This window comes from Schistocerca piceifrons, chromosome 5 (genome assembly GCF_021461385.2).
Source record: "Schistocerca piceifrons isolate TAMUIC-IGC-003096 chromosome 5, iqSchPice1.1, whole genome shotgun sequence".
NCBI classification, from domain to species: domain Eukaryota; kingdom Metazoa; phylum Arthropoda; class Insecta; order Orthoptera; family Acrididae; genus Schistocerca; species Schistocerca piceifrons.
In genome coordinates, this window is record NC_060142.1 from 354,407,009 (window position 1) to 354,434,924 (window position 27,916).

The 27,916-nt window shown below is 42.2% G+C and overlaps 1 protein-coding gene across 1 annotated transcript in view; it reads left to right on the top strand.

Moving 5' to 3' along the window:
* The window catches only part of LOC124798439, a 431,708-nt gene that overhangs the window by 100,745 nt on the left and 303,047 nt on the right, over nt 1-27,916 (top strand). The window contains exon 2 of the mRNA XM_047261856.1: nt 6,910-7,165. Within this exon, the coding sequence (XP_047117812.1) occupies nt 6,910-7,165 (256 nt within the window). The remainder of the gene's footprint in view (nt 1-6,909; nt 7,166-27,916) is intronic.

Here is a 27,916-nt window from a genome sequence, read left to right on the forward strand (position 1 = left end):
TCGGAGTGGCGACTGTGTAGAGAAGCAGCTGGAAGTTGTAGCAAACTGTTGCAAATAAAACATTTTTGATTTTTGCTGTAGTTTCCATTTCAGGACCAATCGGCTGTTATCTTCTAAACAGCCATCGTACTTGGTAATGAGATCCTCTCACTACACCTTGCTTAAATATCAAATAATAGGGACTTTATATGTCAATTATCCTTATTGCAAGTGCTGGTGACTTCACAGCGTAGTATGTCATCCTTATCTTCCAGAATAAGAGTGCGTAGAAAGTTTCCCAACTGGCATAGCATGTAGTCCCCTGTATTGCTACTTTTTGGCTCTCCAAACAAAACATGCGGGTCAACCTCAGTATATGTACATGGTCTTGGTAGGCTGTCGGTACTAGTGGCAAAACGAACAAAATTCTCATCATTGTTTACGATAATGAAAGGTAGGACACACACTTCTTCTACGTTAGGTATGTTTTGAGAGCTATTTGTTCTTTCAAAGACTGTGCTAGGGATATTAGGAGCATCTGTTTTCTTCTTGTCATTCTTTGCGTGCCCTTACGTGTTCTGGGGCTTTTCCGTTATTTACTATATCCGCTATATCCAGCCGCATCAGATAATCTGCGATTGGCTCTGTTGTTGCGTTCATCGTACTTTGGCTACATCCACAGGTTGACTCGATGCTGAAATTCCTGTCGGTACATCTCCGTTTGCAGTCACTATAGTCGTGCTACTGCCTCGGCTACCGTCCTCCATACATGCCATATGGCAAGCAGACTCTTAGTAGAACTGACGCTGACTTCTCTGAACGCCCACGGCAGAAACAGGAAACGTTATGGTCACAAATTTATGGCTTAATTACCAACGAAAAAATCCAGATTTACAAACATTATGGGGAGCGATCCGAATAAACAATGTTGTTGACGTTGCTAGGCAAAGATTATGACGACTTCATTACAGACGGCTTACATGCTTCAATTTGGGGAAAGAAATTATCAGTTGCAGGCTGACCGCTCTTTTGAGAAAGTATTTCACGATGTGTAGCGTCAATCTCTTCAAACTGATTTTGGAATTTTATTGGAGTCCGGGCTCGCGAACGACCTTTTCTGCAGTGTTAGGGGTGGGTCATCCACCATTAAGCATATCCCCTAGTAACAGTGTCAGCTTTCTCAGGCAAGCACCGATTGCACACGTAAAAAAAAACTGGCATATACTGAAAAAGAAATGAATGACAGAGTGAAAGAGAATAAATGGTATCTTACGTTAAGCAAATAAATAATTGTAGTAAACATAGTAGCGAAGTTAAGTTTGAAGTCTATATGTATAGACCATTCGAGCAGAGTTAAAGAAATAAGAGCACAGTTAAGTGCAGTTAAGATTTCGTGAATAGCGTATAAGATTCCCCACTCAAATAAGCTAGCGTGAGTACAGAATCAATATTTAAGTCTGGACTACGCGCTAATGTTTAAGTTCATCAGTGTTGCTGCTTCACCGTCTGCGAAGTTTCGTCACGAAACATGATAATAACCCTCGCGTAATTAAAGTCCTTGAGTCGTGAAAAATTGCATCTGAAAGTTGGGTGCACTGTTCAAAATTCCATCAGCTGTGAAATGTTAAAGCACTGAAGGGTTGCGGCTGGCTTGGTGCACAGGAACTAAGGTGAACTTGTGCCAAAAACTACAGCGACTCGCCACCAGCTGCTCCAGAAGACTGCCGCAGAACACGAGGCGCACAAGCGCTACCCATTTAAAACGTTGGGTAACTAGACCATGTTAATTATGTTCACAACTTCTTACAAATTTGTGTTAAAATTGCCTTTCATGTCTTCTAATATTATAAATGCGAACTCTGTATGTTACGCTTTTACGACCAAACTGGTGAACCGATTTCTTTGAACGTAGGCTACTTTGGAAAGAGTGTAACACAAGATATTTATTGATTTGAAGAATATAGAGCGAAATATGGGACAATAATTAGTCTTTGAAATAGCTACTTACTCTTTGACTTTCGAACTTTGTTTGAGAATATGCTTTTATTGTTTGATGTGTTCTATACAATACGATTCAACGTAATGGATACAAAACTCATACAATTCCCAATGCGTTTAATTAATAGATCTATACTAATATCAGTCAAAAGCCTGTCATATTTTAGCTCTTAAGCGTCAAGCGTCTTGTGTAGATTCTGAGAAGTTTGAAGACTCAAAACAACGATGTACTTTAGATGCTGTGTGACAGAGACACGTCGTGCCTTTACGTGTAGAATGTGGGAGGTTTTTAGTGAGGTTGCATTTGATTATGGAATGTGAAAGCAGCCGCGGGTAACAGGCAGACATGAGAGGGCAGCTACCGTTAATGGACGTACAACTGTTATAAAATTAGCGCTGCACCGAAGTACAAATTATTTACGAACTTGCAGCACGCTTCAGGTGAAAAATTGGTCCACAACTTGTGTTATATAATTTTTCTTGTTACTGTGCTTATTGAAGAAAATACCTCACCATTATGGTCATTTTCCAACCTTACTAAACGTTCTTCCGTACAGCGTGTTTCTTCTGAGAGGCATCAGGCACATTTTCTCTGGTGTTTTGGCAGATACTTGCGATTTCGATTTTGTAATGTGTAGTTGGAGTCAGCCCAAACAAATGCTGTTCATCACGTCTTTCATGCGACACCCACTGCCGACAAAAAACATTGGTTTGTTTTCGCTGCAAACAAAATGATTTTTATAGCTTAATTTTGCACGCCCATTCAATAGGGTGCTCTAAATTAGTCAATTGTGATATTCTTTTTTCTGGTGTGTGCTAAAAGGAACAGTAAAACATTAAGAATAACCAGTATTCTAGCAGCGACAGCACCGCCCCGGCCCTCGCTTACTGCGCTGCTTAGTGTCTACCGGAGCAGTGAGTACACTTTGCGTTTTAATGTTCCTGTTAATACATATCGACAAAATGAACATCGAAGCGTACTAATTCGGCACCGCTACATCGAATGGGCACGTAAAATTCCGCTTTAAAAATCATTTTGTTCGGGACTGGAAACAAGCTGACACTTTCCGTCGACACAGGCGTCACATGAAAGACATGAGGAGTCGTATATTCTTGGGATGACTCCAGGTACACAGCAGAAATGTAATTGCAAATATCTGCCAAAATACCAGAGAAAGTTCGCTGGACGGCTCTTAGGAAAGATACCCTCCCTAATACGCTAAACATTAATAAAAACGATATAGTGCAATCACGTACAACTTAAAAAAACACATGTACACTATGTGATCAAAAGTATCCGGACACCTGGCTGAAAATTATTTAAAAGTTCGTGGCGTCCTCCATCGGGTGTTGGCTCACCCTCAGCCTTGATGACAGCTTCCACTCTCGCAGGCATACGTTCAGTCAAGTACTGGAAGGTTTCTTGGGGAATGGAACCCCGTTCTTCATGGAGTTCTGCACTAAGAAGAGATATCGATGTCAGTCGGTGATGCCTGGCCCGAAGTCGGCGTTCCAAAACATCCCAAAGGTGTTTATAGGAATCGGGTCAGGACTCTGTGCAGATCAGTCCATTACAGGGATGTTATTGTCGTGTAACCACTCCTCCACAGGCCATGCATTATCAACAGATGCTCGATCGTGTTGAAAGATGCAATCACGATCCCCGAATTGCTCCTCAACAGTGGGAAGCAAGAAGGTGCTTAAAACATCAATGCAGGCCTGAACTGTGATAGTGCCTCGCAAAACAACAAGGGGTGCAAGCCCCCTCCATGAAAAACACGACCACACCATAACGTCACCACCTCCGAATTTTACTACACGCTGGCAGATGACGTTCACCGAATATTCGCCATACCCACACCCTGCCTCGGATCGCCACATTGTGTACCGTGATTCGTCACTCCATACAACGTTTTTGCACTGTTCAGTCGTCCAATGTTACACTCCTTACACCAAGCGAGGCGTCGGTTGGCATTTACTGGCGTGATGTGTGGCTTATGAGCAGCCGCTCGTCCATGAAATCCAAGTTTTCTCGCCTCCCACCTAACTGTCAGTTTGGAATTCCTGCGTGATGGCCTGGATAGATGTTTGCCTATTACAGATTATGACCCTCTTCAACTGTCGGCGGTCTCTGACAGTCAACAGACGACGTCGGCCTGTAAGCTTCTGTACTGTACGTGTCCCTTCACGTTTCCACTTCACTATCACATCGGAAACAGTGGACCTAGGGATGTTTAGGAGTGTGGAAATCTCGCGTACAGATATGTGACACAAGTTGACACCCAATCACCTCACCACGTTCGAAGTCTATGAATATCACGGAGCACCCCGTTCTGTTCCCTCACAATGTCTAATGACTACTGAGGTCGCCGATATAGAGTACTTGGCAGTAGGTGGCAGCACAATGCACTTGATATGAAATACTTATGTTTTTCGGGGTGTTCGGATACTTTTGATCACATAGTGTATATGTTTTTATACACACAAGTGTCGTATATGATACCAGAGCATATTATCCCGCTCGTTTATGTGGTGCCCTTGGTGTGTGTAGCATACACCAAATTTGAATGAACGCCCACTTAATTGGAGGCTTGTTACAGTCAGAGTGAATAATGCTTAGCTTGGAACAGAAATAGTTTACATATCTAAACATAAATACACCTAGGAAATGGCTAAAGGTGTAGGGTATCGTATGCGGATGTCATGAAACATGTAACGTCGTAATACATTTAGATCTGGCTTATTTGAGTGAGTGATATAATCAAACTGTAAATATTCTGGATCCATTTTCGTTACAGTCTGCATCGGTATGTATCCACCGCACACTTGAGCTACTGTTTGACCTATTGTTTATGACTGTAGCAGTTTTCGTTTACCAGTAGCATAATACAATTTATATAATCATTGCCTACAAAAATCAGTGTCAGATAAAATGTTGAGCTTGTCTGACGTGCCACAGAACTCACGACGTCTACACGTACAATTTCATAACCTCATTTACTATGTAGGTCCACTGGGCTCAAGATTAGTACTTTTCTATGTAATTCTTGAGAGTACTGTTTCGTCGCTGGAAAGATTCTCAGCCACGATCCCATAGCAGAACCCTTCAAGGAAACACCCACACCACCCTGTCCTGGTCAGGTTCGCAAATTTTCATTTCACTGCTGCCAAAGGTCCTCGGCTAAAGCCGGGAGTCATCCAGGCTTGTAATCTCAGTGTCCTTTTCAAAAGAACCATTCCGGTTTCTGCCCACACGCCGCAGGAAGCCCATGTAAATTCTCAATTTTAATGGCTGGGTGTGAATTTGACCTGTCAACCAAATGCTTCAATCACTACGCCATCCTATTCGAGATATCGTAATTGTGGCTGTGTGACGGAAGATATATTGTTACGAACAGAAAAAAAGAGTATTTCCTGTTGTACAGGATAATACATAGTATTTTGTAGCGTGAAATTCATGTGGATGCATTATAATATAATTTAAAACATGATACACACAAAAAAGTGGATTATGTCACTACAAACAAACTGATCAAATCTGCCAGTTATGCTATTAGGAGCGTCAATCACATCTCTAGCTCTTCAAATTCACTTTCTTGTTTTGTTATTTGAAGCGTCAGATGACTGCAGCGTGTACTTGCACAGAAGTAAAATGGCCATCATATATCTTTTTCCCTATACTTAAGGGTGTTATATGGGGAGCGTTCCTGAGAAATTAAAAGCCTGCCGCTGTGGCCGAGCGGTTCTAAGCGCTTCAGTCCGGAACCACGCGGGTGCTACGGCGCACGTTCGAATCCTGCTTCGGACATGGATGTGTGCGATGTCCTTAGGTCAGTTAGGTTTAAGTAGTTCTAAGTTCTAGGGGACTGATGACCTCAGATGTTAAGTGCCATAGTGCTTAAAGCCCTTTTAACCATTTTGGGAAATAACCTGCGTCTGTTTGTTGTTGTTGTTGTGGTCTTCAGTCCTGAGACTCGTTTGATAGGACTAATAATACACGACTGCCTTCCAACTTCCACCGTTTAAGTTCTGCCAGTACCCACGTCCTCCCTATAAATTTGTCCGTGAAATCCATGGTTTCATTTGAAGCTGCAAGAGCAACATCTACGAAAGGCAAGATACGTACCAGATTCTGTTTCCCCTTCGGCACGTCAGGTAGCTTCCACAACTTTACTTATTATGTTAAATACTCAGTAAAATCAAATAAGTACGGATCTGCGAAAGGAACTGTGCCGTTGCCAACAGAAGTAAACAATCTGTTTTCCAGCTTTTCTTTCTGATAACGGTTGTTTTCTGTGGTATGGACTCCACAAGACATGGATAACGGTCGCAAAGCATGCTAAGCAGTGATTATTCTACAGCAGGCATAGTTCGTGGAGGATGATAGTAATATCACACAAAGCGTAAATGCCCTTATACACAAAATTTCAGATGTTCTCTATAGTTTGTTCTATTATGAAGTGCCGGCCGAAGAGGCCGAGCGGTTCTAGGCGTTACAGTCTGGAACCGCGCGACCGCTACGGTCGCAGGTTCGTATCCTGCCTCGGACATGGGTGAGTGTGATGTCCTTAGGTTAGTTAGGTTTAAGTAGTTCTTAGTTCTAGGGGACTGATGACCTCAGAAGTTAAGTACCATAGTACTCAGAGCCATTTGAACTTTTATTATGAAGTAAGTCATTACCCAGGCCTGTAAGAGACAGCCGGCCGGTGTGGCCAAGCGGTTAAAGGCGCTACAGTCTGGAACCGCGTGACCGCTACGGTCGCAGGCTCGAATCCTGCCTCGGGCATGGATGTGTGTGATGTCCTTAGGTTAGTTAGGTTTAAGTAGTTCTAAGTTGTAGGGGACTGATGACCTTAGAAATTAAGTCCCATAGTGCTCAGAGCCATTTGTAAGAGGCACTGGGAACTGACAGTAAGTGTGTTCTGTTTGCAGAAGTGGTCCACGAAACGGGCTGCCACGACACGCAGCTGCGACTTACTTGCCGTAACTTGGAGTCCACCATCGCCATCTTAGAGGTGTACTTCTCGCCGGAGCGGGAACAGTGCGCGCCTGACAACGAGACGACGTCACTGTCGCCGTCGACAACGCAGACGTCGACCGCAAGAGAGCGGGCGGCCGCCGAGGCTGCCGAGGAGGCCACGAAGGAAGAACTGTCGCCCTACATAGTCCGGCCAGCGCTCAACAGGCGGTAAGTGGCGCCCTCTGACGTCGGCTTCTTCTTCCCTCTTACCTGAAACCTTGCCTCCACCGTACATAGAGGTACAGTAAAGCTACCTGTAACTTGCCCCATCTTGTCGTTCACACTCAGAGAAGATACAGAGGAGAAAACTTCCGCTCAAACTAAAATAGAAAATCCATATTGTTGGCGAGCTATTGTGAGAAGAGAAACTACGACGTACCTTTTGTCAACAAATGACAAAATAAATCACTTTCACTCTGAGGAGTCAAAAGTCATGGGAATGCAGACTGTGTTGAACACTTCGCAGTGCATTTGCATTATCGCAAAGCTAGTAGAAATCGGTCGGCGACGCCGCATATTAAATCGCTGGCGATGTTGTTCACCGTAGGGGTGACATGATATCTGTTCGTCAAACACTTGTGATAGTCCTGTGCAGCATCCACGCTTTTGAGAACCTTAACTCTGCAGTACTGAATATTTTCCCTAGACACTGTTGATCTCAGAAATCCGAACGCTTGTGTAATTTCCGATTAAAACCGTGCGTGTTACACCGATTTCCGTACCATCTTCAAAGACGGTTAATATCACACACGGCTACATAATACGGCTAAAGAACCCTCGTCATTACATCTATGGAACGACCCTAACCTTCCGCGACATCCTTGAGGTATATACAGACTCACTCGACGTACAGCGTAGATTAGGTCTTGACGAATCATTGCAATAGATACCGTCTGTTGATGTAGCGCAAGCTGTTGTCTTTTTAACCTTCCTATCGCAAAAAAGATTTTACTACTTGCCCTAAGCAGTCTTTCTATTGTTGACCCAGTTGTTTGAGAAGTTGTTGTTTTGTACCATGCAATTCCACTTCTGCATCCCTTAATGTGAAATCTATCTGTGTGATATTTGTCCTTATCACCCATAATACATTGCATGACTCTCTTTCTTTTTATGGTATTCTCTCCTGGTGTTGGTGTGCAGAGGAGAGGAATGGTGCACTACCTACACCTCTACGTGTCCTACATCTTCTTTTACCTATCCTCTCAGTTCACTGTTCTCCTTAAGTAATTTCTTCTGACAGCATCACAGTGCTTGACGTGACTGTCTCCTATTGGCTCCTTTATTGTGAGGATAAAGGGATTAACCACCACTCTAAAAACTCCATTCATCATCATCATTATTGCCATCATCATCATTATTACCATCATCATCATTATCACCATCACCATCATCATGATCACTAGCCCTCTCTCAGCGTGTGAAAAATAGGTGATTTTCGTGATTTTCGTTCAGGTAAAATAGAAAGTAATGCTGAATCTGATGATATAATTTCATTCCTTTGACTCTTGTCTTTAAAAAATCATTTTTGTGTCCACACCCCCCCCCCCCCCCCCCCCACCTGTAGCTGCTGCTCCAGATGAAAGGACCCCTTGCAGCCACTACATTTTCTTCGCCGAAAAAGTCGAGACAAAAACGTGCATGAAACTAGACTTTTAAAGACATCGTAAAACGGCTACATACGGTGATAGACAACTCAATTTAGAATGCCGGCATCAAATTCCGATCAAAATCGTATTTACCGTTCTCGGGTTATGTTTTCCGCCAATTTGAAAAATACGGTCTCGAGAAAAACGCGTTTAATGTTTTCGGTTACACGCTTTGTAGTTTAATTAAACATACCTGCAGTCAGAGATCCCTGGACCATACAGCAATCCTTCCAGATCATAAGGAGGTTCCCCTCCATCTACCTCGTTGCCATGGTGATCCTGCAGGCCTATTTAGGAGCTTTTGTAATTCGCTGCTCTGTTCTCTCGATACGCTTTTCGTCCGCTTTTGTGCAGAAGTTGTAACAGGCTGGTCCGGTCTCAAGTTCGAACACGTTCATAATTTTCGTAATGGAATGTTAGGCCGTGGTTGAAATTACATGCTGCTAAATTGGCTTCCGGGTCGACAATGGTATTCGGAGGCAGTTATTTCACAAATCGCCTTGTAATTCCATAACGGAGTTTCTGGCGAATATGATATGAATAGTACAGTAAAGCAGACAACTCCTGGAACATATGAAACAAAAAAAGCATAGTGTGTTCGAAATTTTCAAAGAGGACTACCCCCTTAACTCACAATATGCTGCTATGTTCGCTCACGTCTGTCTGTGACAGGCAGTTGGTACGTCACCTCTATACTCACTTCAGATGCCGCGTCTGCTCACAACACTCAGGCGTCATATACGGCACATCTTCAAACGATAAAACTGGCTTTTAGTCACTTACTAACTGGCTTTTAGTCACTTACTAAATTTAAATCGACTTTTGGATGAGCATAGCACTGGTTATCAAAGTTTGAGGGACATCAGGACAAGTTGCTAGGAAGTAGTTTTTAAGGAGTGAGTTTCTGTTCCGCCTGTTTTTTACATCAGTGATTATCCAGCGTCAACCACCTGGGGAAAATTTCAATGTCTTTTATGTAACTAATCTTCATTTCACGAAACAGTATGTTATGGTGACACTACCGTACTTTTCTATGAGTGTGAAGACGTGTTTTTGAATGTGTATGGCGTATACACAAAAATGCATACATTTATTCTCCGTTTTGAATTACGTAACCCTTTAAATTATTATTTAAAAGACTTCATTCACTTAAAACAGTTTTTAACCATAGGCAGCACTGAATTGTGTGTGTTGACACTGGTGAGATCTGCAGCAGTTGGGTTTCCCAGCAGGGCTGACCCACAAGGGTCTCCTAAGCGATGATGTCATATTTTAAAAAACGTGCTAGTATATTTCTATGGTGCTCCGTCGCAATATTTTTTGTGAGGATATATTTAGAGGAAATTTAGGTATTATGGAATACCATTTGCTCTGTAGTTGTATATCCAAATTTAACTCATTCTTAGATAAACTTAAACTATTTGGCAATAAACCGTTTCAGAAAAAGTTGCCCCTCTTGGTTATTACGGAATAGACGGGAAATATCGAAGAGCGTGGTAATAATGCAGATATTCACGTAAATTTGGGAAAATACACATTTAATGTACATAAACTACAATTCTCTGCAGTAACGGTCTAAATAATTTGATTCTAAAGCGAATCTACTTCATACCAACAAAGTTGTGAAACAATTACTTGCTTGTGTAGTAGAGATGACCCTTTTTACACTCATATATTAGCAGAAGTCACTTATTTAATCTTCTTTCCCAGCTTTGCAGTCACGATGGGCCCACATGGGTATTGTATACTGCAACACGCCAACTAGGACATAACAACATAAAAACAGAATCAGCTGTATTCAAAGCCAAAACTGAGCAGTACGTAACGACCAACTACTCTTTTACTTATAAATTTCATAGTATTAATCTTTAGTGTACCTTTTCAATAATTATTGCGTATTTTCGAAGACTTACTTGCAACACATTTGTCAAACCATGAAAACAGTATTTCTGCGCCTTAACTTACACGATGGCTGGAGACGTATTGAACTCATTACAGTGCATCATGGGAACATTTTGAAGTAGTGCATTTGTTTGTGACTTGTGAGCACCATCGACAGATGAAAAATCATGATATTTCATTGTACCTGAAGTTCACCTGTTTACTCGGTTCACATACTGAATACATTCATGTTCAGCAAGGGCACTGGTAACCACGCTACAAGCACTGCTCAATTTTCATCATCAACATCATCATACTTTATTTTTGAGCCACTTCTGGCGTGCTGTACGTGGTTTGCAGGTTATCAACGTAGCTTTTTGTAATAGGGTCAAAGAATTGACACAAGATAAAGCTGTAGGAGCCTGCCGTTGTGGCCGAGCGGTTCTAGGCGCTTCAGTCTGGAACCGCGCGACCGCTACTGTCGCAGGTTCGAATTCTGCCTCGGGCATGGATGTGTGTGATGTCCTTAGGTTAGTTAGGTTTAAGTAGTTATAAGTTCTAGGGAACTGATGACCTCAGATGTTACGCCCTATAGTGCTCAGAGCCATTTGAACCATTTGAAACTGTGAGAGCATCGCCAATAATGTGCACTCAGACTTCAAGAAGAATATAATAATTCCAATCCCAAGGAAAGCAGGTGTTGACAGATGTGAAAATTACCGAACTATCAGTTTAATAAGTCACAGCTGCTAAATACTAACGCGAATTCTTTACAGACGAATGGAAAAACTTGTAGAAGCCGACCTCGGGGAAGATCAGTTTGGATTCCGTAGAAATATTGGAACACGTGAGGCAATACTGACACTACGACTTATCTTAGAAGTTAGATTAAGGAAAGGCAAACCTACGTTTCTAGAATTCGTAGACTTAGAGAAAGCTTTTGACAATGTTGACTGGAATACTCTCTTTCAAATTCTGAAGGTGGCAGGGGTAAAATACAGGGAACGAAAGGCTATTTACAATTTGTACAGAAACCAGATGGCAGTTATAAGAGTCGAGGGACATGAAAGGGAAGCAGCGGTTGGAAAGGGAGTGAGGCAGGGTTGTAGCCTCTCCCCGATGTTATTCAATCTGTATATTGAGCAAGCAGTAAAGGAAACAAAAGAAAAATTCGGAGTAGGTATTAATATCCAGGGAGAAGAAATAAAAACTTTGAGGTTCGCCGATGGCATTGTAATTCTGTCAGGGACACCAAAGGACTTGGAAGAGCAGTTGAGCGGAATGGACAGTGTCTTGAAAGGACGATATAAGATGAACATCAACAAAATCAAAACTCGGATAATGGAATGTAGTCGAATTAAATCAGGCGATGCTGAGGGAATTAGATTACGAAATGAGACACTTAAAGTAGTAAAGGTGTTTTGCTATTTGGGGAGCAAAATAACTGATGATGGTCGAAGTAGAGAGGATATAAAATGTAGACTGGGAATGGCAAGGAAAGTGTCAGGAAGTCGTTTCTGAAAGTATTCGTATGGAGTGTGGCCATGTATGGAAGTGAAACATGGACGATAAATAGTTTGGATAAGAAGAGAACAGAAGCTTTCGAAATGTGGTGCTACAGAAGAATGCTGAAGATTAGATGGGTAGAGCACATAACTAATGACGAGGTATTGAATAGAATTGGGGAGAAGAGGGGTTTGTGGCACAACTTGACAAGAAGAAGGGACCTGTTGGTAGGCCATGTTCTGAGGCATCAAGGGATCACAAATTTAGGAATGGAGGGCAGTGTGGACGGTAAAAATCGTAGAGGGAGACCAAGAGATGAATACACTAAACAGATTCAGAAGGATGTAGGTTGCAGTAAGTACTGGGAGATGAAGAAGCTTGCACAGGATAGAGTGGCATGGAGAGCTGCATCAAACCAGTCTCAGGACTGACGACCACAACAACAACAACATGTGTGAACACCGAAAGGCAGGCAGGCCACGCTGTTTCAGAGGAAAAGTCCTCTAAACTTTGGAAACCGTATTGTTCCGGTCAAAAATCAACAAGGAATCCGACAAACGTAACGTGACTTCCGGCCATCGATGAAACTACTGGACGCACAATCAGTGTTGTGCCACAGAGATTAAAAATGCGTAAACATTTGGAGCCATTAGTCTGTGCGCACCAATGGAACACTTACATCGGTAACTGTCAGTTCCTTCCTCCTTTTCACTGGCGTCCATAGAGAAGGAACGAAGGAACGTGGACCAAAGGCGAACAGTGGCCAACGAAATTAACAACAGTCGTCACGACAAAAAGAAAGGATTAGTTTAGTAGTATGAATAACGACTTAGATTTGTCGTCACTCTGAAACGAATTGTGAAGTGAAGAATACTTGGTAAGGAGCTTTCTGCAACTGGGCTGAAACAATCGGAGAAGAAGATACAATGGAGGCTGTAGGTTGTTAGTAGTGGCAGCTTATTCTGGCAAACATCGTCGATTTGTAAGGCATTGTTTTACTACCTGGATTCGTTTCGGCGGCATCGATAATTTGTGTTGCTAGCTGATTTAATGACTGAATTATCCTTGTGGTAGACACGCTGGAGGTTGACTGAAATAATTAGTTTAAAAGCGTATAACATATGATGCTGATTTTTTTGTGAACAGTTCATTTCTTGTAGGAATAAACAGTGCAAATCACATGTATCAGCACAAAACCACATAAATTAATTAAAAAATATGCACACATATGACTATGATAATACACCGGTTTACATACAAGACCAAAGACCTTGAAGCACTAATAAAATTTTGGCTGCCTCCACAAGCCTCAACTAAATTCCACTCCTGAACCGCACATAGAAGTTTGTCCACTACATAGTTACTGCTCGCTGAACTTACGTTAACGAAGCTGAAAATTGCAAAAAGAAAAAGAAACATTAGGATTACTGTATGGCTGGTTGTAGTGGAGAAAGGACTTCACAGTAAGTTAGAGTTCTTAGAATACTTAGGGCCTGCCATAATCTTACGATTGTCTATGGCAATGACGAGGGAGGAGATTTTACTATCTTTCTGGGAAAATCAATTGTGTGGACCCATCTATTTATTTGAACAAACAGCAGTATGAGCAGCCACTGATTCTGCTCTCATCAACCAGAAAAGGAAATAACATTAACTACATCTGAATCTATTTTCCAAAATTCAAGATGTAAAAATACAATGTGTCCCAGAGAAGAAAATCACATCAAAAATAAGTCTCTATTAACGCTTTCAAGCAACCATGTAAGGTGGTGCAGAAATGAAAACAAATCACACGAACCAAAATAATACAAAAAAGCTTCGTGACATAAAATCTACAAGCTGTCGCACCAGATATCGTCTGCGAAAGGGAGTTTATTCCGATATCCATTTAAAAGACGCTCGTTAGGCCTGATACAGGAGTGGACTGGTAAATATCAAACGGATACACCCACCCATGCGGCCACCTTGGGCAAAACCATTACAGATTGTAAAGATATCTACTCCATATCGAACTAAACTTGCTGCAAAACATTATGCAAACATAGCTCGCACAAAGTCACGAAAATAAAGTAGCCAGTTATAAATGAAACCAAAAATGAAATCCCGCAATTCCATACACAAAAGGTGACTAGATTTCACTAAAGAGCCCGTCCAGATCTGCATCCTTCCTTCTCAGGCACTAGAACAGAATTATATAATACCTGCGACACATAACATCTACAGCATGCCTCTTCCTTCACGGTGTCAGCGCCTTCACAGTGGACACACAAAGGATTCTCGAAAACATTACTGTCACCCTCTCGCATAGCGACTCACCAGTAAGTGCATGCATTGTAATAATGAAACGAGGCTAATAGCTACGTTTCAGCAATAACTTTAGAAGTTTTAACTTGGATAGATCGCCACATGTCTGCTTTGTACACATGTCATGACCATGTTTACGGTTACGGAACATGCTGCTCCATGACAGATTATGCCTTACTCCAAGAAAAGATACTCATTGACTGTATGCTTTTTGTAATTATGCAGACATAAGGTATATGTGTTTTGGTAGACATGCGTCATTAATTACGCAGGCCAACAATGAAAATAACACAAGATAGTATCTTATTCTAGTGGTTTTTAGTGTCCTAGATCCTAAAATAACAAAAAATCTGCTTTACAATTCACATTAAAATGTGTTTTTAGCAATTATAATTTATAGTTTTCGTGTATTATTCAATTAATAATACCATAAAGTTGTTATTTCGGTGCAGTGGTTGCACTGGTTAGTACACACCTTTACTATGGTACTACGACTCTTCTGTTTTTGGTCAAGAACCTTTGGCTCTGAAAAACAGTCCATTACCACCTCTACTCATTAAGTTGGGCCTGCTGAAATAGTTTGTGAAAGCATTGTATGAAGGAGGAGAATGTTTCATAACTGCCTATACGAGAAGGTTTCTCATATATCAGAAGCGAAATTGAATGACGCCTGTAGGACCTGAAATTCGATGCCTATTTTCGATTCTAACTTCAAATAAACAAAGGAGACTGATTCATAGAGAGACTTGTGAATTATTCACGGAGATTTTTACCAAGTTCTTCGAAAATGAAAAGGCTCCTCAATAAATTTCTGTTGTAACCAATATGCTGACAGTTTTAGAAAAAGTTAGGCTGTTTGATGAACATAAACATTCACACTTCTAAGAGGTATCATGAAGTGATTAAAGTGATGCGAAGATGGTATCGTGGTCACCGGAATACCAATACGACGCCAGACTACTGTTGGTCACTTCACTGCGACGCATAAGAGACAGTTCATCAGAGAAAAAGCTGTTTTTCAAAAGAAGAGAGAAAGGAAATACAAGTCAATGGACACATAATTCCTATTTAATAATGGTATAATACACTGTTTATTAAGGAAAACAAATTACTTTCTCTTCCAGTTACATGTGCTTTCCTAATTTTCCAGTTTACAAGAAAGTCACATAGTGCCAAAATTGTAATCGTTGGAAAAAAAATAAGGTGAGATATGGATTCAGCATCTAAAATTCCATGCGATTGCGGTCTTACCTAACAGAAAGTAAAATTTTTTGTTTGACTTGAGTAATGCTAAGAAGCCGTAATGCACGCTGAGTAGATTCCACAGTGTATAGTCTTTCACTCAGTTATTCTGTAAAATATTTCTATGATTGTCCAATTCGTCTTCATCTGGTCCGACAAGTAGAACTGGACTCTACAAGTACCGAGCAGCTCCAAGATCATTGCCATAGAATAGTAAATACAATTTAAGATCTTTGAAATTAAGACGACTGCGTCATGGAAGTATTTCGCAGAATCATTGAGTGTTTAATTTCGTTCCATTTTCTGTAGAAGGTGTTACAGAATAACGTTTTAAAAATTTGGGGGGCTGTAAAGGATGAAATTCGGAACATTTTACAGTAAGCAATATTCTGTAACCAGAAATTCTATGACACTATGCACTTTCTACGCATTCGCTGAGCTAAATGAACTACCAGACACTGTAGTTTAGAAAACTGTTATTGACAAAGTAGTAGAGTATAATTAAAAACTATAAACTGAATATATGCCGTCGCTACTGTAGAGAAAATGTTCAATGTAAGGACCACCGACTTCGTTACATACTGTGCAAAGCGATCCATATTTCGTCTGGTTGTCTGTAAGAATCCACGCTCCCCTCTGGTGGTATCAAATCCTGTAAATATGCACTCAGTAAGCTCACGCACTGTTCGTACTGATGTAATGTGCGGAAGGTGTTTACATAACCCCAGAAGAAAAAAATCAACAGCAGTGGTGGCGAGGCGTGTGTGTGTGTGTGGGGGGGGGGGGGGGGGGGCGTGGTCAGGAGAGGGCGCAGGCGAAGGGACTGGCCACCCCCTTCCAATTACTCTCTGCCTAAAGTTGTCTTTGAGATACGTCCTGACTCCATGATCAAAACACGACGAGGCACCGTCGTACTAGAACCACAAACTAGTTTGCAATGGCAAGGGAACGTGCTCCGAGAGTTCAGGGTAGGCATTCTCCAGAAAGTTCAAATACCATACGCCATTCACAACGATCCAGCAAGGTGATCTCCACGAATTCCGGCGCATATGGTTACTGAGAAGCTCATCTATAACTCCTTCTGCGGGTAATGCGTGGATTTTTAACAGCCCATTGGTGATTACTGCGGGAGGTTTTGTAAATGTTGACTCATCAGTAAACAGCACCCGGTCTGGAAAATTGTGAACAGCACTGCACTGACGAAGGAACCAGTGCGAGAACTGAAAATCAGGCTGGCCCATAGTTTGAAATGGTTGACCGTGGAATCGATGTAGGTGCACACCGTGTAAAACCTACCAGATCATCAGGTGGTACGAGTATATGTGCGTTGCAGGCACCAGTTTTACGTATGTTTGTTCTTGGATTGGCAGTTACCTGTTCCGTAACGTCTTCCTCAAATTGAAGGGTTCTTGTCCTTCTTGGACCTGCTTAATATGTATCTGTTGGCACGACCCCTCTCTCAGTCGACGATCGACACTGACAATTAATAGGATACAAGAAGTCATCAGTCTGGGTAACTTCCTGCGTACAACCGACGAGTTGCACTGGCATTCCCGCAACCTTCACTTAACACAAATCCGTATCAACGAGCTCTCCAGATGTGTAATTACCCTCCATGAATTCAGACCTCAACTAAAGCGCATAAAGCGAGATAACCAGACAACTGTACCCTTAACTTTTGTTGATTAGCTGTGTGTTTAGAACATAGCTTCATTGTATGAAAGGGGACAACTGAAGGACGACCAGCACTGAGGAAACTAATTCCTGTGGCCAGGATCAGGTAGACTGCTGTAGTTATGCGCTTGCAATCTTCCATCTGCAGAAATAGCACAACGTCAATGGATGGAAAGATAGCTACCCAAGTGGTAGGACGTCAAAAACCTTCTACTGCTGTAGAAACGTTATTTCATTTTTCCAACTGTAACTTCCTTATTCCAAAATGTTCCGAATGTCATCTTCTATGATTTTCCAGGTTTTGGAAACGTCGTTCTATAACACTCTTTATAATACCTCATCAGTCATTTGAGTGTCATTTTCGAACGAGGCAGCATCTGCCCAAAATTTCTGTGAATGAGTTTCCTTGCATGATCTGTAATGCACTCTACTCTTTCTCTAACCTAAAAAGAAAAAAACAAAAGCGCAAAATTTTGGGCGTTCAACAGTGTTCTGTATAACATCCACCATTTTGCACTTTTTATTTATACGAGTAATTAGGAAGTTTTCCTACCAAGCAGCACCAGAAGGATCAATTAAAATCATTTATGTCATTTCAAACACGTCACTGTGGAATAGAGATGTGGTTGTCTTAATTTCATCCGTCTCGCCATTCCAAAAGTGGCACATTTGACAGATAGCAAATTCTGTCTGCAGAATGAAAACATTTACGCGTAGTTTATCAGAAGACAGCGAATCTGAACTACCATAAGCAAGAGTAAATTTTAGCAGCTGCAACTAGATCGCAACTATGCCTCTTCAATTCTACTTCTCCTTGTCGTTGAATCTGCATCTTCTTATTGTTGATCCCCCGTCACTTTGAATGTAGATGAACTTCCAGCATGCTGGAATAATTGTAGGACAGCAGTTTCTGTTAATCAGTACAATGCCGCGCTGCTCCCCACGCCGGAGGTTCGAATCCTCCCTCTGGCATGGGTGTGTGTGTTGTCCTCAACGTAAGTTAATTTAGGTTAGATTAAGTGGTGTGTAAGCTTAGGGACAGATGACCTCAGCAGTTTGGTCCCATAACACCTTACCACAAATTTCCAATACAAAAAAAAAAAAAAATAAATAAATAAATAAAAAAGACAGCCAAAGTTGAAAATTTCACTTATTTAATTCGCGCGAAGACTAGTTTCGGGCCGTGACCCATTTTCAAATCACGAATAGACAGTCAAATTGGTATTTCAAAATGTAAAACTATGTCAAAAATATGCAAACGAACAGTTACAGCGCACACAGATCTTTATCGTTGTAACTACTTTTACTCAGCATCAAGCACTGTCTGATCCCGTCTCGGTAACGTATATACAAGAAGATTAACGCAAATAAGTGAATTTATGCTACTTAACGACGGTTACCTGTATCACACAGCATCAGTTGCAGTTTGCCAATCTAATTGCTTCCAGGGGTAACAAAAATTTGATTTTCGCTATTTCATACAATTATTGACCGAATTTAAAAATTTAAAGTGCTGCCACAATCTATTCATTAATAGGCATAATATTACATTACATGTCTAACAGCCGGCCGCTGTGGCCGAGTGGTTCAAGGCGCTTCAATCCGGAACCGCGCTGCTGCTACGGTCGCAGGTTCAAATCCTGACTCGGGAATGGATGTGTGTGATGTCCTTAGATTAGTTAGGTTTAAGTACACTCATACTCATAATTTAAGGATAATTGCAGAATGTGGTGCCACACAATACGGCACTACACAAAACTGGTGCTAATAGCATAGGCACATTGTGAACATATACGACAGAGATCTGTAAGTCCACAGTTTTGGTGATAAGTTGAGAAAACCGTCCTCAAACACTTGTGCCACAAAACGCCACTGTTTCTTGCGCATATACCCCGACATCAATATGGGATATGATCACTATGTACACATACACAGGCCGCACAACGGGTTGGCATACTCTGGATCAGGTGGTCGAGCAGCTCCTGGGGTATAGCCTCCCCTTCTTGCACCAGTGCCTGTCCGAGCTCCTGCAGTGTCCTAGGGGTGTGAAGACGTGCAGCGATACGTCGACCTAGACCATCCCAGACGTGCTCGATGGGGTTTAGGTCTGGAGAACAGGCAGGCCACTACATTCGCCTGATATCTTCTGTTTCAATGTACTCCTTCACGATGGCAGCTCGGTGGGGCCGTGCGTTATCATCCATCAGGAGGAAGGTGGGACCCACTGCACTCCTGAAAGGCGGACATACTGGTGCAAAATGACGTCCCGATACACCTGACCTGTTACAGTTCCCCTGTCAAAGACATACAAGGGTGTACGTGCACCAATCATAATCCCACCCCACACCATGAAACCACGACCTCTATACAGATCCCTTTCAAGGACATTAAGAGGTTGATATCTGGTTCCTGGTTCACGCCAGATGAAAACCCGGCGAGAATCACAGTTCAGACTATGCCTGGACTCGTCCGTGAACATAACCTGGAACCACTGTTCCAATGACCATGTACTGTGTTCTTGACACCAGGCTTTAGGGGCTCTCCTGTGACCAGGGATCAGTGGAATGCACCTTGCAGGTCTCTGGGCCAATAAACCATGTATGTTCAGTCGTCTGTAGACTGTGCGTCTGGAGACAACTGTTCCAGTGTCTGTGGTAAGGTCCCGAGCAAGGGTACTTGCAGTACACCTTGGCCGTCTGCTGGCACTGATGGTGAGATATCGGTCTTTTTGTGTTGTTGTACACTGTGGACGTCCCGTACTGTAGCGCCTGGATAAGTTTCCTGTCTGCTGGAATCGTTGCATCGTTGCCACAGCCTTGAGATCACACAGAGGACCCGTGCTACGATCTGCTGTGTTTGGCCAGCCTCCAGTCACCCTGGTATTCTACCCCTCATAACGTCATCAATATATGTTCTTTGAGCCCGTTTCGACACACAGTCACCATTAGCACGCCTGAAAACGTCTGCACACTTACTCACTGCACCGTACTCTGATATCCACCAACACACCTCTGCGTATGTGGACTGCTGCCAGGGTCACTGTGCGACGACGGCAGGTCAAATGCACTGCATGGTCATACACCGAGGTGATTTAAACCCACAAACCGCCCACCAGAGCGTTGTTTCACCATGTATCAGCATTATCCTTAATTTACGATCCTGAGTGTAAATCCCATTATGCCCCGCGGCCAACCTCGCAGTTTGAATGTCCTAGCCCAAACTGTTTAGAAGTTATGATGATTTTATTTCCTTTAGTTCATTAATTGTCACCCTGCGTTAACGGCGATCTACACGTGGGACGGTAATTCCCCAGTGTAGCTGCTACTAGTATGGTGCACGATGACACAGAGTGCTGCAAGCAGTCCATTTCTTGTTCTTGGATGGCAGGCGCGCGTGTGAAGGGGACACTATGTGCCTGGTGCACAATACGGCGATCCTCCCTTTGTCATAGGACTTCCACTGGAATCCTTGACGTCGAGTATGTCTGTCCTCATATTCCGATTCAGTCCAACATCGGGCCACTGTCACATCCAAATGCCCCACAAGTCTGAAGAATACTGCTCGATTCGACTGGCTGGTCAATTGGAGACCCGCAATGAGGCCTTTTTCAAATTCAGTCCGATGCTGATAACGCTGTCTCAGACTAGTATGTGGTAGCTTCCCGTGATACTTAGTGATCTCTCAACATTTGACGCTTGTCATGCTCTTTACACAACCTGCCATGCCTGATGACAGTACTAAAAGCGAACAACGCAAATGTGATCTGTTGGTCGCTTTACCTTTCACAGAGACATGCAACTTTGATCTTTTACTCATCCGCTAACTGACGCAGTTACTTTGACACCTGGCCATGTCTTTATTTGTATACTCTCTCACAAACTATTCCTGTTTTGTTAATTCTGTCATTTGTAAATTTTGTAATTGTAATTCTGTTAGCTATGTACTAACTCATAATGATCAACTAGCACCGGATCACATTTTCCTCGGTACTTGATAGATTACATAAATAATTTTTGAAATTATGTATTTACCTATCAAGTTACGAGGGAAATGCTATCCAATTTTGAGAGCACAAGCAGGTCATTGTATGGCTTAAAACAAATATATTCTAAACCGCTTTGCAGGTTAGTCAGCACATTTAAGACTCATAAATTCTGACTGATAAATATTTAAATTTTTCTACGTATCATTGCCCCTCGATAATTATCACATCCGTTACACGCCCGACCGGCAACGCCTACCGGTGAGACGCGAGCTGTGTTAAGTGTACGGAATGCGGCAGCTTGCTGGGTCACCGGCGGCGGCGCGCCTGGCCCATTTACGCTAAGTGGATAAACGCCCGCCCACTGTTCGTCGGTGGATCACCTTAGGAACCCCCGACCAGAGTCGCCCTTCTCCGAAGGCGTCAACTTGTCGCCGCTTACCGAGCACGTGCGTCTGGTCAGCGTGGCATTACACGAAAGCATTCCACAGGCATTACGGAGAGAACCCTTCCGCAACATAGACCCAGATGTCATATGCAGAGAAATGTCCGTAAAAGTCTTTGTGTAATTGCAAGTGCGTAGAATTCATCGGCAGGCGTTCACCTGAACGAAATGGCTCGCTCTCTGCCTTAGTGACATACGTAATGCATTACTGACACAGGCAATTTCTCCAGACACCGTGCATCACTGTTAAACCTCTTTCTTTATAAGAAAAAGTAATACATTGAAGAGTAGTCTCATATTTAAGTAGAAACAATTTACGTAACACGTCATGATTTGGACTACAGAAGGGCTGCTCGACTGAGAGTGCTGTTTATGCATTCATTTACCAAATATTACAGATTCAAAATTTACTCTCTGACTGCGGATTCCTTAACGTCAGTTGTGTTAGGTATAGATATACTACCAATTAGTGACATATGAAAATTTGTACCAGACCAGGACTCGAACCCAGATTTCCCCTCTTATCGCGAGCAGTTGCCTTAACCACCTTGGCTATCCGTGCATATTCTCTACATCCGTACGTCATAGCCCACTGCATTCGTCATTTTCCGCGGACAGTGCACGCGCAGCCTAAGTGGTTAAGGTGACAGCTAGCGATAAGCGGGAAATCTAGGCTCGAGTCCCAGTTCAGCATAAATTTTCATATATCGCTAATAGATACTACACCTATTTCTAATACAGTAATGTCAAAGAATTCGTAGCCAGCGAATAAATACCGAATTATTTTGTACATCTGTGGATCGTCAACAAGGTCTATTCTTTCAGACATGCAAGTAAATATTACATTTCTTAAATAACAAAATATCGTCAATGATCCGTTCATGGCAGTCGTTCCACTCTCGTTAGAGCACGACACCAATATGTTCCAAAAAGCTGGACGCGAAAATGCTGTTATTCGAGGGGTCATATGTTGACTCTATAGATCACGAGATAGCGGCCAAGTGTTTTGGATAGTCCTTGGTCTAGCGACTATTCGTACACCTATTGGACGAACGGGCCTACTGTAGCTATCCTGTAGTAGCAGGTCAAAATTTAAACATTACACACTTCCTCCAGCCCGGGAAAATTGCATTAGGTGTGGTGTACGGCGTGCCTTAGGCGTCTTATAAAATCACCATTTGTCCATGTACTGTTCCTGAGAAAACCCCGAAAAGCGATAATACCTGGGTTCGCAAAGCACCAATTTTACGGATGATCACTTCCATAATTTTTATTCATTGCCAGTCGTCGAAATTTTTAATGTTCTTAACATGACGTTCTCGGTGAGCCTTGAAACTTTTTTCGGTATCAACTGTTATCGAGATCCAGTGGTTCAAATTTACCGAACTTATTCACGTAAAGTATGCACGTAATATCCCGCGTGAGACGTAAATGTAGTTTTAACTGACGTAGTAAACACATGGCACCGGTTCTGGGGCCATCGGAAGGATTCTGAGGTCCCCGAACTATTTTTTAGTCAACAATTTTTTCACCAATGGAACTTTGTGACGTACTGTCTCTATGTAACGGATACTTCACGCCTGTACATGCTGTCCTGACCAGAAAATTATTCAATGGTGCCACTTGGCGGCGTAAGCACCTACCAAAAAATTACTTCCCATACGAACTTCGTTGAAGTTGCAAATCAAACAACGCATTTTAGTATACTGTAGGTGAGATCTAAGAATGTTGCGCATTTTGTTTTAGTCGTATGTTCAAAGATCTTCTTCAGTGACTCGAAACAAAATGAAATAAAGTGCTTACTGACACTTTTCAAGTGTTAATGACTATACAATAAAATAAAGTAAAACCTGAACACACATTGAGACAGCCTTTCAACAGCCTTTTGTGGAATGTTAAACGAGCAGCCAGCAGGCAGGAAAATATCTGGTTGCGTGATACATTTTTATATTCTACATCAACCGTATAAATCAGAAGAATGTGTACGAACTTCCTGGTCTTATCTATACAGAGGCATGAGCAATAAAAGTCCAGGAGCATGAAATCTGTGTGTTCCAATGAAAGTCACTTTCTCTGCTGCCGTACTGTATTCTTTATTTTGATTTTTATCTCATTTACGTAACATCGAATTCTAGACAATATTGTCTCATCTTCAGGTACTTGCTATGCGTGCTCATGAACTGAATGCCGTTAAGTACTGTTAACTGTCGTAATGTCAAGGGAAGCACCTAATAAGCATCTACAACACAGCTTGATATTTCGTGTCAAACGGCCTGTACTCTCTGCCTCTGCCTCTGCCTGACCCACAAGTAAAGAGAATAATATGAGGTGCAATACTTTAAATTTTATTTGTAGTTACATTGTTATTGCTGGAATGAAATGGATCAAACATGTTGATTGAGGATGCAGCGCAACAACAGAAGGTATTCACACCGAATGGAAATGCTGCTATTTCATGTCTCTCAACGTATATGGTCCTTTTAGTTTTTCTGATCCTTCATCATCATCATCATCATCTAAAGACTAGGCCTTGTCGCTGCAACCATAGTTGTCTCTCCTTTGCTGAACGTTGGAAGTCAGCGTAGTGTTTGAATTTAGAACTCTCCATCACAGAATCCAGGTGATTTTTCCGCGGTAGTTGACCATTTTCTTTAAACTGAAACAATAAGATATGAGTATCAGTACCATAGTTTAAAGAAACTGTGTATAGTTTTAAAAACGTATGTTATCATTTCTTACAGCGTGTTTAAAATTTAATACTTTTTTGGGCTTCGGGCTTTGTGTGTAAACCAAAGTATTTATGGATGGTGCGGAATCTACTAATATTACTACAGTAGATAGGAACTGATGTTAACCACTATCACTGTTACATCTTTAGGATTGGAACCAGATCCCGGTATGAGTGGGTATGTGGTCTGTCGGGACAGCGGATCGTAGCATGTTAATATTAAAGTGTCGGGAGATCGTTGTGGTGACGTTGTTTTCGCGAGAGTGTTGTTGCTATGGGTCTCAGGAAATTCATGATGACTCCACATCAGCTGCACAGGGCTTAAAGTTTATTATGCCGCACCGGCATTGGCCTGATACCCATTCTCAGTGGTGCACTGTAATCATCATTGTGTAGTGTGAATAATCTTTAATAAAAGTCCTATTCTCAATAACATGTACATGAAAGATATAATACGTAGCATATGGTGAAAAACAAGAAGGTCTGCATGATAAATGAGCCAAAATGAGACTGTTTTGCAAATTTATGTGATTACAATCTAACATGAATTAGTGGTTGTCGCCATATATCTTGACTGCACAAATGTCTTTATTCAATACTTCCTTTGCTCGAAACATTTCTGATAGTCGTTTTACGTGGTGCTGCACAGGAGCTACACAGTTATGGCCTTGAAATGAAGCGCAAGAAACACACATATAGTAAACTGTTCTTTTTTTGCAACAGAGTTAATCGATTTGTATGAAATTTATCACTACATGAAGATACAGTTCAAGGTTGTAAAAGAGTCTTGCGCGAATACGTCATGACCAATATTATATTTTTTAATCACTAAATACACCTAATGTCAAACATAAATACATGGCAGGAAGAGAACCGCTACCACAGAAAGTAGCAGCTGCTATTGAGGTTACCATCTTGCTCCCGGCTTCGTCACAGCGGCAAACAGGGTCAGCCAGCAGCTAAACATGGCAACTCAGATTAGCAAATATGTAGAGTAATTTGCTAATCTAAATTATATATTAAGTAACTTGAGTGTGAAGGTACAACGTAGCAATGCTGTAAAATGTTCACTTGCACTGCTCTATCTGTGAACGACCGGTCTAGTGCTGAATCCAGAATCCAGTGAACGGCAGTGTAGCTAGTAGAATATCAAGTTGTCTCTTCTTGGCCCGTCTCTAATGACCTCAACGTCGACGGGACGTTAAACCATAATCTTTCTTTCTTCATCTTGGCGGCAATTGTAGACACTCCTGACGCTGTCTTGATGCTTAATGTGCTTTGTTGATACTAACGCTCACATTGTTGATACTGGTTGATACTGACTTGAGATGAGTCGTAATTATTCAGGTTTGGCGGTGGGATGTTCACTTCGGAAGTATTAGGGTAACTTCAGGCAGAAGCATAACATAGACAGAGTTCTGCGCGCCCTCTACGGCTCCTAGCTGGAGGCTGGCCTTGCCGTGTGGAAACTTCTCTGTCTGTAGCTGTACCCTGTATCTTTTTATGGACACCTTAATAATGTAAGCTGTCGACCAGTTGAGCAGCATCGCTAATTTCTCTCCATACGAGTTAATCGTTCAACAGAGGAAAGACAGCTTGACCACCGATGTACCCGTGGGGTTCTCCGCAGCTTATGCGAAAGAACTTTCCCCCCTGTGTAGCAGCACCTCATCGTAGGTCGCTAGAACAGCGAAGTATACGAAACGATTGTACTAAAGTGCAGCTCATTCCCGTTTTCAGGAAGAGCCGTTCGACGGACGAACACAATTGTTGACGTATATAGACGCGTCATTCTGTTGTAGACTTAAGGAACAAGTTCGATGATCAGGCATTACGACGTATCTGGATGACGAAACTCTGTTGTACGAAAATCAGTATGGATATGCAAACTGTGATCTTGCGAAAATAAAGTCGCTTTGTTCGTCCACGTTATCTAGAAAGCCGTAGAAAACGGTGCCCAGGCTGATGAAATAATTCATAGTTTTCGGGAGGCATCCCATACGTTTTCGCGGTTTCGTTGAGTGAAACAAATACGAGCGCTAAGAGTATCTGCCCAGATTTACGATTCGTTTAAGAACTTCCTAACAGTCAGAACCCTTCAGTTGTTCTTAGTGGAACAAAATAGTGATATGTAAAGGTAATTTCGGTGGTAACCAAAGAGAGTGTCATTGGGCCATTACTGTTCACAAAATAAACAAATGATCTACTGTATAGCATCGGAAGCTCAGCGAGGCTTTTCATGGACAGTGCTGTTATCCATAGGAATATTGCAATGTGAAGATTAGCAAACGCAGAAAGACCTACACGATTGGTGCAGTCGTTGGCAGGTGACACTTAACGTAAATACATGTGGCATATTTCACATAAGTAGCTGAAGAGACCCGTACCGTTCGAACGTACATTTGGGTGTAAATCCTTGGAAACAGAAACAATCGTAAAATATCTAAGGGTAACTAACCGAAGTAGCCTAAAGCTGAATAAACACATACAATTAGTTGCGTAGAAAGAAAATTGCATGCGGAGTATCAGTGGAAGAATCTTCAGGAAACGTACAGGGTGTACGGAAAGTTGCTGTGCAGTGATGACATGGGTTGTAAATGACGTCCACGGCAGCTATACAAGTCTGAACCCACTTAATTTTATAGGAAAGCACTTCCTGCAGATCTGATTGTGATACACTTCTCACGTACCGAATTATTTCAGTTTTGAAGTCACAAAACATGCGTGGGCGATTCCCCATAGAAAAAGTCTGGGTTGGGTTGTTTGGGGGAAGAGACTAAACAATGAGGTCATCGGTCTCATCGGATTAAGGAAGGAAGTTGGCCGTGCCCTCTCAAAGGAACCACCCTGGCATTTGCCTGGAACGATTTAGGGAAACCACGTAAAACCTAAATCAGGATGGCCGGACGCGGCGTGGAACCGTCGTCCTCCCGAATGCGAGTCCAGTGTGTTAACCACTGCGCCACCTCGCTCGGTAAAAAAGTCTGGCGGAGTAAGGTGCAGCGAGGGTAGCTGCCATAGGTTCTTTTAGGTGACACTTTCCCCAAAAATCTGTTCAGAAGACAAATAGTGTTGTTAGCTGTATGCTCAATAATGCCATCTTGCTGAAACCATAAGTAGTTGATATCGTCATCCACTAGGGGGTCAAGGAAACCATGGATCATTAAAAATGACGTTCACTGTTCGCGGTTTTTTATTTTCTGAAGATTCAATGGCGTTACAAGCACAGCACGAGGAATCTTCATTGACCATAAACGTGTGTTTTGTGTGTTAACATGACGGCCCTTCCTGAAAACGGGAATGAGCTGCACTTTAGTGCAATCGCTTCGTATACTTCGCTGTTCTAGCGACCTACGATGAGGTGCTGCTACACAGGGGGGTATTCAAGGTGACATCGGTAATACCATTTGTATTCCTCTCAATAAAAGATGTAACCATTTGTAGCAAATGATTTGCTTTTCATGGTCCGCTTTCTTCAGTTCTTGCAATGCTGTTACTTTATATGTGAGCA